This window comes from Balaenoptera borealis (genome assembly GCF_965194805.1).
Source record: "Balaenoptera borealis genome assembly, chromosome: 6".
In the NCBI taxonomy this organism is placed as follows: Eukaryota; Metazoa; Chordata; class Mammalia; order Artiodactyla; family Balaenopteridae; genus Balaenoptera; species Balaenoptera borealis.
Window position 1 is genome coordinate 55,708,655 of NC_138863.1, and position 13,982 is coordinate 55,722,636.

Here is a 13,982-nt window from a genome sequence, read left to right on the forward strand (position 1 = left end):
TAACCATAATCTAGAACCTCAATGTTTTATTTTTTCTCTGATTGGATTGGGATGACAGGTTGACCTTTCTCACTAGAAACCAAGGTCATATCAATTCACTAACACCCTTTCAGTCTTTAGTAGCTCTTATCTAACAATTCAAATATGGATCATTGGTTTTAATATTAAGTGGAGCTTGTTACTGAATGACATTTTTCTGATGTTGATAATTATACTTTTGTATTTCAAATATATCATCTCCTTACAATCTGTTAGGGTACAGAAAGATTGCTAAACCTTACTTTTATCTTATCTTTCGTGACTTTTATTTTTATATGATTTTGCAACATATGTAATAAATCAGTAATGTTAGAAATATAGAATATTAAAAGTAAATACATGGATAAGCAACAAGGTCCTACTGTATAACACAGGGAACTATATTCAATATCCTGTGATAAACCAGAATGGAAAAGAATCTTAAAAAAAAGAATGTATACATATGTATAACTGAATCACTTTGCTGTACAGCAGAAATTAACACAACATTGTAAATCAACTATACTTCAATAAATTTTAAAAAAGTAGATACACATATAACAGCATTATAGACTCAATTTTTTTACTAAAAGATGTGCTTAAAGAGAAATATTGACCACTGGTTTAATTAAAATGCTTTAAATACTCAGAGCAGAAACAGTTGCCAGAATTCTTGTCTGGTGGTGTGATCGTGATCAAGATAGTTTTCCATTCAGCTTTATGTGGGTGCAGGGATTGGGAGAGGTAGTGCTGGTGTGGGGTTTATTGGTTGATTCATATTTGGTTAGGGCACGATTTCCTTGGGATGTGCATTGTGATGTTTTAAATGAAAAGAGACAGGTGAGTATATGCATTACATTAGATTATAATATGTCTTTTTAAAAGTTATTTTTAAATATCTGTTATGAAACGTGGTAAGCTATATGTCAGAAATGGGTAGATAATATTTAATTTTAATTGATTACTTTCTTATATCCTAGGCTGAGCAGATATCTGGTTTTCACATAAGATCGGTTCTCTGCGTACCTATTTGGAATAGCAACCACCAAATAATTGGTAAGACATACCTAAATAGTTCAAACTTCTTTTATAAAGAAATGCAGTTTACTTTAAAATACATCCATCTCTTTTTTAAATGTTCCCCTTTTTATGTCCAGGACTCATCAACTTATGTCTCATACTCTTGTGTAATCTCGTAAGTGAAGACTCCTGATGAATCAGTGTTAATCAGGACAATGAATAAATATTTATTCCTTTAAATAAGAACCAATCGTTTTGAAGTTGGAGGGGATTTCAGAAAGCAGCTAACTGAACTCTTTTATCTTACTCTGTGGAAACTGAGGCCCAAAGAGAGAGAAGAGACTTGCATAAGGTCGCAAAGTGAGTTAGTAGCAGAGTCCCAAGTAAAACTCGGGCTTCTTAACTCCTAGTACATCTATATATTTACATCTATGCTTTTACACGTGGAGTAAATGCAAAGGAAGAAAGGACGTGCATTGTTAGGCATATACTGAACATGCGTCTTTCTGCCTGGATGGTTCCAAAATAGGTTACACTTTCCCCTGAATAAGGGAATTGTGGACCAAAGCAGTTTCCAATTTTTCTCTCCCTCCCTGCTCCTTTCCTTTCCTCGAAAATTCAGTTAGGAAAATCTCAAACCTAAGAAAGAAGTCTAAGCGAGAAGGGGTCAGTTGTTAAAGTCAAGAAGGATGGAGACATTAGTTATTTAAACACAATGAAAATGTGTTATTTTTCTAAGAGACATAAGGTAACATACATTTGGTAACTAATGTAACTATTTGCCTCTCTTTGCTTCACCCTAAGGTTGCCTCTTAAACTCTAAGATATTGGACTTACCAAAGGATTCAGTATTCTGTAAATATTGTTAAGACTTGAATTCTAAGAGAATTTTTTCATCAGTTTGCTTAATTTGCAGAAAATACTAGTACATTATTGAACATAAAGTATATTCTAAGATTTGAGAATTTGATCCCCTAGTACAAAGCATTGAATTACATCATGTGTAGAATTTTAAATATATTTAAGTTTTTTTTTTTTTTTTTGGCCACGCTGTGCAGCATGCGGGATCTTAGTTCCCTGACCAGAGAACCCCTGCCTCCTGCACTGGAAGCGTGGAGTCCTAACTACTGGACCGCCAGGGAATTCCCAAAATATATAATATTTAAGTTTAAAGAGAAGAGAAATTTCATGAGAAACACCATACGTTATCTGTAGATGTCCAATGGCAATCTCACCTGCAGTCCTACATTTCATTTCTTAACAGTAAACATCTGTTATTCTTTCAAAACTGACTGTAGTTTGCCTGTTACACACTAAGAGCTTTGTATTTTATTATACATGTCTTCTAGCATATGATGACTTACCTCCCTGATGGGAAGTTAGGTGTTTTAAAAAATACAAGCACGCTTTAGAATTATAGTCATTTTTGTTTATACTAAATAGGGATACAAGGGAATGGTTTTCAAGATTGTTGAATTTTTCCAGTTAGACTTGTGTGCTTTGATAGTTGTGCCCCAAATATCTGGTATAATGCTGGAAATGAACTTTGGAAAGAAGACACACACAAGTTAAATTTGTTAAAACTAGTTTAAACCCATTGGGAGCAGGCAACAAAACTAACCTTGCTTTGAAAGTTAACTGTGTCATAATTCCTAACATTTCTTGAATGTTCTCTCCGTGTGGAGCAATATGCTTTCCAAACATTAATCAAATGTTATCTCATTTAATCTTCATAACCCACTGAGATAGTTAACATTTTAATCCTCATTTTACTGATGAGGAAATTTAGTGTTAAAAAAGTTAGGTAACATGCTCACGGTAACACCACTAATGGTGGAGGTGAAAATTCAAACCAAGACTAACTCCAGAGCCTATGTTCTTAATCACTACGCCATGCTGCCTCAACTCAAGCACTGTGCTTCAGAGAATTGAAAAAAAAACTTAGTTATATGTATTTTTTTAATTGTATATTTATATAATTATGTACATTATATTTTTATATATTTTTAAATTATATATAATTAAAATTTTTATATATATTGCATGTATATATGTGTTCATATATACATACAGTTATAGATATTCAAGTATGTATATGTATATGTGTATAAGTATGTAATTGTGTATATATGTGTATGCCAGATACATCAATTATTGTGCACAGTCATCTTGAAAACCATTTTTAGTGAATCTGATTGATGCCTGGTAGAACTCCAGGCTTGCCTGAGACCGGGTCTGGATATCACAGCTGGAAAATAGACTGCATCCCTGTACACCTCAGATCTGCTCTGAGCAGACCTCAGATCTGCTCTCACGGAGGCAGCAGGTGTGAGAGTAACCAGGGATTAAGCTGAGTGTGTGCACTTAAAGGAGCATAGAGTCATCTTACTGTATTGTAGGAACACGGTGTCCAGCACCGAAAATGACCACATATCCCAACCTCTTCTCACAGGAGTGGCTCAAGTGTTAAATAGACTTGATGGGAAACCTTTCGATGACGCAGATCAACGACTTTTTGAGGTAAGAAAGTAAATTCGTGAACCAGGGGTTACAGCTGAGTCACCAGTAGTCTCCTGGTTACAGCTTGCCCCCATTAGGAAGGATAAATAATTATTACTTGACGTTTATTAATCATTATACTTCGACAGTGTGATGAAATTTAAAGGACGATTTAAAGAATATATCAATGTTTAGGTAAGATTTGATTCTCTTTTTTCATGAATTAGATGTTTTTACCCTAATTGATTGTTTTTTGCAGAATTGAATTGCCTCCCTCTTCTCTCCAAAGTGTTAATTGTCTTATCTTTGTCTTGTTTGTGTGTGTTCAGTCATGAGACCTCTAGCCAGCTCTGCCAGGCGTACTGCCATCACCTTTCTTATGTTTACAAGCTTCTGTTTACTCCAGTCTGCCCTCTAGCTAGAGAGGGTAGCCTTGAACAGGCTTCCTAGTAGACTTTGTACTGGTAGCCAACAGGAAAACCCCATGATTCTTTTTCTCCAGCTGAGGCTACATCAGGGCTTCTTTACTAATTGGTTCTAAATCTGAATCCTCTGTCCCCTTAACATTTACCTCATTTACACTCACTTGGTTTCCTTACCAAAATATTTTATAGCCTAGCTACTGAAAGAGGTGGCTATTGGTTAAATGGGATGAAATTACTAAAATCAGTTCACAACCTAAATAAAGAATGCATTTAAACGGACTGTACGTTTTTAAATGTATTTAAAGTAATTTCTTCACAATGACATTAAATTAATAATTTTTCTCATGGGCAATGTGAGCAATAAAGTTGTTACATGACAATAGTAATTAAGAATTTTAATGTACATATTTCCCCAAGGCCTACCTCTGTATACAATAAAATTATATTTTAAGGCCCATTCCTGATGACTGCCTGCTTTTATATTAGATTATGCCAATGAGTTATCGCAATTTTTAGTTAGTGAGCTTTCTCTTTCCTAGGCTTTTGTCATCTTTTGTGGCCTTGGCATCAACAATACAATTATGTATGATCAAGTGAAGAAGTCGTGGGCCAAGCAATCTGTGGCTCTTGATGTAAGTACAATATTTATGTCAGAATTTGTGCTAAAAAGCCCTGATTTTATGAGGGGAAAAAGGTCCTTGTTATGGGGCTTAATTTCTCAATTTTTAATTATCTATTCATTGGGTCTTAATCATTTTAGAGTTATAGGTTTGAGTTTGATGAAAGCTAGAGATCCTCTCTAGAAAAATATACATACACACATAGTTTTACATATAATTTCAAGGAGTTCACAGATTCCTTGAAGCCCAGCCATGTATGGTGTACAGTTAAATACAAATTTTAAATATTAGGATTATTAAAAGAGATGATCCAAAATTAATTTGTCAGGATATAAAATGTATTATGAATGTATTTTGAATATGTATAGATATTCTGGAAATTCACAACTATTATTACCATAAGAAAAAAGCCTCTCTATGAAGATATGTGACTCAGATGGGGGAAACTGATCCTGTCATTATGCACCCCTCCCTGTGCTAATGCAGTCACAGTCTCCTCACCCATGAATTGTTCATTTGGGTTCATAGTGTATACCCCCTTGTTTGTATAACTCAGATACCTTCTGCCCTAAGACACAAAAATTATTACTGACACTCCCAAATTTCCAGCCCAACTGTGAACCTTGTGACAATCTCACTTTTCAGAAGCTGACTTATTTGTGTGGACTTGTATGTTCTGTGTGCTTTATTTGTGCCAGTGTCAAAAGCAGCGTTCCCAGTCAGAATTCTGGTGTTGCCATCTTGGTTTTGTCCCTCCCACCTCCACTCAACCCCTACCCCACCAGATACCAAACTCTCAACTCTAATAATCAGGTGGTATCCACCTCAATCCCTAGCCCAGGAATCCATATGCAAGAATATCTGGGAGGATTTCTTTTTTTGGCCACACCGCGCGGCTTGTGGGATTCTAGTTCCCCAACCAGGGATCAGCCAAGGATCAAACCCAGGCCCTCAGCAGTGAAATCACAGAGTCCCAAACACTGGACCACCAGGGAATTTCCTCTGGAAGGATTTCTCATCTCAGAACTTTATGAAGACAAAAAACGATGTGTTGAGAGCTACTAAACTCAAACTCTGGAATGAGATCTACCTATACTATAGTATACATTAACTTCTGAATAGATCTGTACTTTAGAATTATGTATTTATAAATATTGTACATGAATACGAATATTGTTAAGTTCTTTTATTCCTAAATATATAAAATTAATACTCTGAGGCTCTTAGAGAACAGAGATGCTCTTAAAGCTGAATAACGGAACAAAGAAAGGAATTTACTATCATTTTTAATAACTTTACTTTTATGATCCTGATTTCCATTTTGCATGAGCAGCAGGAACTTCATGAGAAATGTACTAATGTGTGCTTACATTTTCTGACAGTAAGGATCCTAGGATAAAAGGGGTAAAACTTTACCTGTAAGTCTAGAATACAGAGAAAATAAAGCAGGAATGTAGATGTAGAATATTACTTCTTCATTTTGAACATCAAGAATTGTCCTTTGGGGAGTCTTTCATAGATACTGCAAATGAAGCCTTACCTAACACTGATGAGAAATTTTCCAGGAAATATAAGTCAGCGTATTAAGGGACACCTTATACACCTTTATGATCAAAAGAGGGAAGGAATGAAGGTCAAACAGAGGGTGTGGAAAGGGCATATGCAATCAGGAGCCAAGCCCCATTTATTCTACCTCCCAAAAGCCTCTCCTATCCCTTTCCTCCTTTCCAATTGCCACAGCAACCATCCTACTCAAGGCCTTCATTACCTCTTGACCGAGCAATTGTAATAGCCTTCTATTCATTCTTCCTAAACCATATTTTAGATTGCATCATTCACCCACTCATAGACCTTAAATTACTCCCCCATTACCTATCAAAGTACAAACTTCTGGCCTTTGAGGCCCTTGGAAATCTCATACCAAACTATCTTCCTGCCCCCGGCCCTCATTTCTCTTTTCAGAGTATTCTATGCAAATTACAAACTCAACTACTTCATAGTCTACAAATCAGCCACCTGCTTCTCTGCCCTCTGATCTTCGCTCTAACATCCTCTCCACTTTAGTTATTCTGTTCCAATTATGCCATCTCCCCTCAAAATTGTCCCATCATTCAAAGCCTGATTTAAATGTAATCTTCTCTCTATAAAGCTTCTAATCTCATGGTTATTGGTTCCTCTCTTTGCCCTATATTACAGTTAATGGTGAGTCTGTATGTTTTCCTCCACTAGAACATATGTCCATCAAAGCATATGATCATGTCTTAGCTATCTTTTATTCCTTTTGGTGTTTTATATATAATGGTACTCAGTAAAAGTGTATTGAATAAATGAATGCATGCAGCCACAAATAATTATTTTGGTCTGCCACATCAACATTGCAGAAGGGGAAAGCTAGGGCTGTGATGGAGGAACTGGCAGTCATTTTAGTGACAGTCTTGCTGGCCACATAGCAGCACCTCTGTATTCCCTTCCCCCTTTATAAGCCATGAGTAGAAAATTGTTATTTACTTGTTTGGGTGTGGGACCTCTTCCCAGATACTGTGTTCCCTGGGGTATTTCCTTAGATGATGATTAAGAGACCAGTCTGGCTTTCTGAAGGTGGAGAAGAAGGAGAGAAGTGAAAGAGATGATTCTCCGTGAGCAATCCCCTAAGCTCCAAGGAGATATTTCTCTCTAACTGGGTGATTGAAGAAGTTAGACTTCTAGGATGCCAGCAGAATGCCATTTGATTCTTTGTCACCCCTCTTCCTTTAAACCTACTCTGTTGAATCAATCTTCCCCACTCTTGAGTGAAGTCTGGTAGATTCCACAGCTCTTCTGACATACTCAGGTGTTAAATAGTCTCTGAGCTTTTCCCTTTGCCCAGGATTAGAAGCCTATGGTCAGGAGAGGGTCATAGTGGGCTTTGTGACTCTTCCTCACTTCACTTCCTCCCCTAAGACAGGTGCAGGGAGGTTGGATGAGAGGGCAAAGCCTTACATGACTGATGCTGTCCTAAGTTGGTTTCAGGGCCCTCTATATCAGACATCAGCATTCTCTTTTTATCATGAGTTGCTTTTATAAATTCTTAGAGGACTCTCGGGGCTAGCAATCTCTTGATAGCCATCCCTGATGTGGGTTTGCCTCTCCTGACTGACAGGTTATAATCCCCTCTCAGCCCCTGGCTTCCAGGGGCCCATCCAGACTCTTCCTCTGTGGGAATCATCTCACTCTTCCAGGAAATTCTCTTGGTCAGGGCCTGTTTTTCTTTCTTTTTTTTAACTGTGGTAAAACAGACACAACATAAAATTTACTGTTTTTAAGTGTACAGTTCAGTGGCATTAAGTACATTCACATTGTTGTGCAACCATCACCGTCATCCATCGCCAGAACTTTTTCATCTTCCCAGACTGAAACTCTGTGCCCATTGACCCCCAACTCCTCATTCTTCCTTCCATGCATCCCATAGCAACCACCATTCTACTTTATGTCTATGAATTTCACTACTCAAGATACTTCATATGAGCAGAATCATACAGTACTTGTCCTTTTGTGACTGGCTTATTTCACTTAGCATAGTGTCTTTAAGACTCATCCATGTTGTAGCACGTGTCAAAATTTCCTTTTTAAGGCTGGTTAGTATTCTATCATAAGTATATACCATCTTGTGTTCATTCATTCATCTATTGATAGACACTTGGGTTGCTTCCATGTCAAAGTCCTTTTACGCCTGGGTATCTTTCATAGGTCCATTTGGTCCATGGGAAAACTCACATGTCTTCAACCATTAGATTGAAATGCAAGTCTTCCGCAAAGCAGCTCTCTTCTCCTGCCCACTAACTTTTGGAATTTTTAGGCATGAATCAGGTACCAGTCTCTGTTCCCACACTATACCCTGGGGAAATACATTGTAGGTCCTACAAGTGGTTCTCTGGAAGGAACTCTCAAGAAACCCTAAGAAATCCTCAATACGGGGCTCTCATGAACTGTTATCCTTTTTACACAGTGCAGAGTTGGGAAACCAGCACCTTAACTTGGAGGCAGGGGCATCTTCTTTCCAAGTCCTACATAGAAGGCCTAGATGGCCTTAGCACTCCCTTTAGAATGTGGTACCTGTTGGTCTCAACTATAAACTCAGACAGAGTCTCGTTTAAACATCCTATTTTGTCTATCAAAATGATTTTTTCCAGACCAAGTTACTGTCAGACCATGATCCAATGATTGTCTAAATGATAAGTGTCAGGCCTGGGAAGACCCATGTTTATTTGTAGGTACAATGGATCCAGGTTCTCAATTACAAAGCCAAATGTAACACATCAGCAGAAATGGAATTGTTCCCACTTGTAAATTCTTCTTTACTGACAATATGTTGGATTATGTAAACACTTCTTTTGGAGAAAAGAAAAAAAGGAAACAAATTAATTACGCTCTTGAAATGATTATGTAGTAATTAGTTCCCCATTGTAGCCACTACTACATGGTAAGTTACTTAAAAAGAAAGAAAGAAAGAAAAAAAAGCTCTGGAAGCTGTTCTCTGTGAAAATTCCAGGCTCTTATTGAGCTGGTTTATAAATTTATGATCAAATTGTGGCTTTTAAAAGGGCACTAAGAAAATAATCATGCCAAATTTCTTGAACTTCTTTGAAGAGCCAGTAAAGACCAACTAAACAGATAGTGTGAGCTTCAACTTTTCACTTGCTGCTTTCTGTTGCCCAAAGAAAGGTCTCACAGTGACATGCTGATTGGGCTTTTGGGGTTTTCTAGCATAGCCTACGCATTAGAATCAACAGGGTGCTTTTAAAAAATATTGATGCCTGCACCCTTTTCTAAACTGATTGAATCAAAATCTCTGGAAATAGAGACTGAGCATATGTATTTACAAAAAGTTCTCCATGTGATTCTGATGCACAGTGCAAGGTGAGAACCACTGGCACAGAGTGATCTATTTGTGGGATAATTTCTCCAAGTCTTTTTTTCACAAAAAGCAACCACAGTATTGGATATCATTACTTCCTTTATAAATATTTGTTGAATTAGGTTGAAGACAGTAGATGAAATGAGGTGAGGCTAAAGGGTGCTATCTCCTCCTTGCTTTAAATACCCGTTTATTCTTTGACTCCTTCTAATGGCTTCCATTTTTGCCTCTCCTTTGAGGAGTCATCTGAAATGTTATCAGTGAACACCTATGCCCAGCCCCCATTCTCAGTTCTTAACTTCTCTTATCTGTTCATGCTGTTGACTGTTTTCTCTGAACACAGAAAAGAGAATAACCAGTCCACCATGGTAATTAACCTGTAAATGACTGGTTTATTTCATGGCCATGAGAGAGACCAGGATCCAGAGCAAAGATAGATGAACCTTAAAAACAAGGAACAGGGCAGCAATTTTAGTATTACAAGACTCATCATGTAATTTACTAGAATTTTATAGCTATCTATAATATATTCCATTTTCTTTAGTAAAAGGAGAAACAGTTTCTATTCCAGTACCTAGAATAGTTCTTGACACATAGTAGGTACTCAATAAATATTTGCTTAGTTATGTTATTTTTTAATTTATTTGTTTATTTATGAATAAATGAACCTAATTTCATACCTAATTTGATACCTAATTGTATCTGAAGCGTTTTGTGACTTGCTAACAGCTTCTGTAAGCATCTGTTTTTGCAAATTTAGGACATAGTCTTGAAATATCTATGAAAACTGTGATTTCCAGTTTATAATTTTGTAAATGAATTCCACAAATTCTGCAAAGCTGGCTCTGTGGGGCATTCCTTGAGCTAGCGATGAGGAAGTATGTATGGGTTTGTTTTTTTTTTTTGGCCATGCGGCATGCGGGATCTTAGTTCCCCTACCAGGGATTGAACACGCACCCCTTGCATTGGGACCACAGAATCTTAATCACTGGACTGCCAGGGAAGTCCCAGTAGATACGTTTTTGTTTCTTTTGTCTCAATAATATCTGCTGTAGATAATTAGGATCACAAAGTATTTTTTTAAATCTTTTTGTTTGGAGGCAGATCAGTCATAACTCTAGAGATTTTCCTGCTTTCCATGTTTTCTACTACATCCTCCCTTGGCTTCTATGACCCTATACCTAGGTGGTTCTTCTCTGGTCTTTCATTCTTAAATCTCCTCTCTTCAGCCCTCTTCTGAATATTCTTCAAGGTTGAATCATCTGACCCATTTGCTCCTACTTACTCTCTATACACGCTTTCCCTGAGCAATTTCAGCTACTCATTTGGCTTTAACTGAGATGACCTCCAATATGTATTCCTAGTTCACTCTTTCTCTCTCTTTGAAGCTTCAGACTTTCATTTCCAACTAACTCTTAGTTCTTTTATGTACGTCCAAAAGTTCAGACTTAACATATGTAACAATTACAATCACCATTAAAAAATATGTACATATGTTATTAGAATATTGGTATGATGTTTTCATTCACAGTGGTTTATCATTAACTTCTCTTCTCCCTGGCTTTCCACATCCAGCCATTTGCCAGGTTCAGTCAATCTGGTTCCTGCAGTATCTCCTTTTTCACTGCCATCTCTGTAGTTCAGGTCTTTATTTCCTCTTTCCTGTATTAATGCTGCTTATTCAAGCTGATAATCCTGGCTCTAGTTTCTTCTTTCCCCACCCATAGTACTCACAATGTACGGATTTGTTTTCCTAAAGTATAATATTGGCCGTATCTCTTCTGTGCTCTAAAAAAAATCAGTGCCTTCCCATTGCCTACAAATTAGAGCTTTCAAGATCCTCCACTATTGACATCAATATTCTTTTTACCTTAGTTTTCACTGCCTCCATCTAGGAAAAAAAATCTCTATTATTATGTGTTTCTCAAAAATATCCAGAGATTCCCACTCTGGGTCTTTTCTCCATTTGCTTGAAAATCCTTTTAACAAACCTCAAATTTCACCTCTTCCTTTAATGTTTCCTGATGTGCCCCCAACAGATGTGATTGTTCCTTTCTTTTAATCTCTTTACAAAAGGGCTATTGTCATATGAAATCTCTGTTGTGTTGGTTGATCTTCAGATAGAAATATTTTACAAATATTTTACACTAGTAAAAACATAGTGCTTACCATTTAAGTATTTGGTAATAAGGATAAAGATTAATCAAATTGTTTTCTTATGATTCTTTTATACTAAGTATGACCCATATATGATATAATTTTTTTCTTATTTTTTTTAAGTGTTTTTAAGTTGAAACAATGTATTATGGTTATAGAAGATGTAAAATCAGAAATCAAAATCCGTGGTAACCTACCGCTTAGAGCTTACCACCTTATCATTTGGGTTGACAATTTTTTCTTTCTTTTTTTTTTTCAGCCTTTTTAAGATGTCACTGTCTTCTGGATTCCACTGTTACTAATGAAAAATCTGCCATTATTCTTGTAAATGTAATGTGTCTTTATTTCTCATTGCTTTTAACATTTTCTTTTTAATCTTTGTTTTACAGTCATTTGACTATGATGTGTCTAGGTGTGTTTTTCTTTGTATTTCTTTTTCTTGGGTTTCACTGAGTTTCTTGGATCCAAGGGTTGATAGCTTTCATTAATTTTGGAAAATATTTGGCTAATATCTCTTCAAATATTTATTTTTCTTTATTCTCTCTCTCTCTTTCCGGGCCCAGTTACATGTATGTTGAATCGTGTGATATTGGCCCCCAGATCTCTGACACTTGTAATTTTTTCATTCTTTTTTCCTTTATGCTTCAGTTTGGGGTCTACTGAACTTTCTTAGAGTTTGCTGATTCTTTTTTCTAGTCTTCTATAAAGTCCATCCATTTCTGATATTTTATTGTACTCTGTTGTATTAATATTGTATGTTTCAGTTCTAGACATTTTGACTTAGTTCTTTTATAAGCTTTGGTTTCTCTGCTGAAATGTCCCAACTGTTATTATGTCTAACTTTTCCTCTAAATTTTTAACCTACAATTCTTCACAAGTTATTTTATATTGCTCATCTTTATTTCTAACATCAGGGGCATCCATGACTCTGCCTCTATTGATTATTTCTTTTCTCGGTGAGGGATCACATTTTTCTGTTTCTTTGCCCGTCTTCATAAATATTGATTGCATGTGAAACATCTTGTATAGAAAAACAAGAGTAGATAAAGGTTTTAGTGGGTACCGTTTGAGCTAAATAATATTTTTTGTTGTGTTCTGTTTTTCTAGCTAGGATATGTGATTTTTTTTTTATGTCAGGCCGCTAGCATGAGGGGTTGATCATTCAAATTCAACCATCTGTGGTGCTTAGCTGAAAACGGGCAAAGCTTTTGTTAGTTTCCCTTTATTTCTGGTCTCAGAAGAGATTATGGAGATCTCCTTTTGCCCTTCAACCCAACCCCAAATACTCAGGCTCTCTTGAGCGACTGGCCACACTCAGGATTTGAGTTGAAGGCGTTTGAGTTGCAGCTTAAGTTTATTTCAGTTCACTTCTGAATTCAACTCCATCAGGGCCTAAAACCTAACTAATGTACACAAATATAAGATTTCAATTTTCCAGCTCTGCACGCACCACCACTTTCATGGGAAACTTCCCATGGAGGAGTAATTTCAAGCTGAGAAATTTACTTTTGCATCTGTGGCTCTTCCAGATACCTATATGCCGTGCCAGCCCACCCTGTTATTAAAAATTTGGCTCGTTTTCCTCCTTTCAGCAGTCACTCTACTGATGACAGGCTCATCGTCCTACTGTAAGTAACTGGTCCCAGGTATGAAAGCAACCCCTGCTTTCCATTCATCTATAAAGGCTGTCTCTTGAGTGGAATGTAGTTCATTTGGGTTTCTCTCTGCCCACCACTCACTCTTTGACAGCTTTAAAATGACAGCTTTATTTTGTCTTTTTTCTTATTGTTATGAAGGGGGTAGCAATCTTTTAAGATCTTCTTTATCCTATCAGGAAGTGGAAACCTCTGGCCAATTCTTTTTACTTTACACTGCTGATATGGATCTATTAGATATTAACTTTTCTTTGTAATGTCATGATATTTTGTCAGGAAGGGAGTTGAATATTTTTATAGTCTGTCATCATCAATCTTCTCTTTGAATTGCTATTATTTCTTGCTTTATATATTTTTGATTCCATATTTTTTGCAAAAACAGATTCACAACTGAGAATTGTTTCTTTTACAGATTTAAAATTATTCTTGTTTTATTTGATTGCTTTTTACTTTGAAGTCTACTTAGTTTGAACTTAATGTTGTCATCTGTGCTTCTATTTTTTTTATTTATTGTATTTTAAGAATACGGCTACTCAATGAGTATTTCTTATGTTCCAAACACTGTGCTGGGCACTGGAGATAAAGCAGTGAGCAAAACAGAGCTGGTGCCTTTCCTTACAGAGCTTAGAATGTGAAGTGAACAAACAAACAAAAAGTCACGCAAATCAGAATCTAATCAGTTGTGATAAATTCT

The 13,982-nt window shown here is 36.4% G+C and overlaps 1 protein-coding gene across 1 annotated transcript in view; it reads left to right on the forward strand.

Annotated features, from left to right (window-relative positions):
* The window catches only part of PDE11A (phosphodiesterase 11A), a 423,005-nt gene that overhangs the window by 236,015 nt on the left and 173,008 nt on the right, over positions 1-13,982 (forward strand). Inside the window, exons 7-9 of the mRNA XM_082395677.1 lie at positions 999-1,074; positions 3,491-3,558; positions 4,502-4,594. Coding sequence (XP_082251803.1) covers positions 999-1,074; positions 3,491-3,558; positions 4,502-4,594 — 237 coding nt within the window. The remainder of the gene's footprint in view (positions 1-998; positions 1,075-3,490; positions 3,559-4,501; positions 4,595-13,982) is intronic.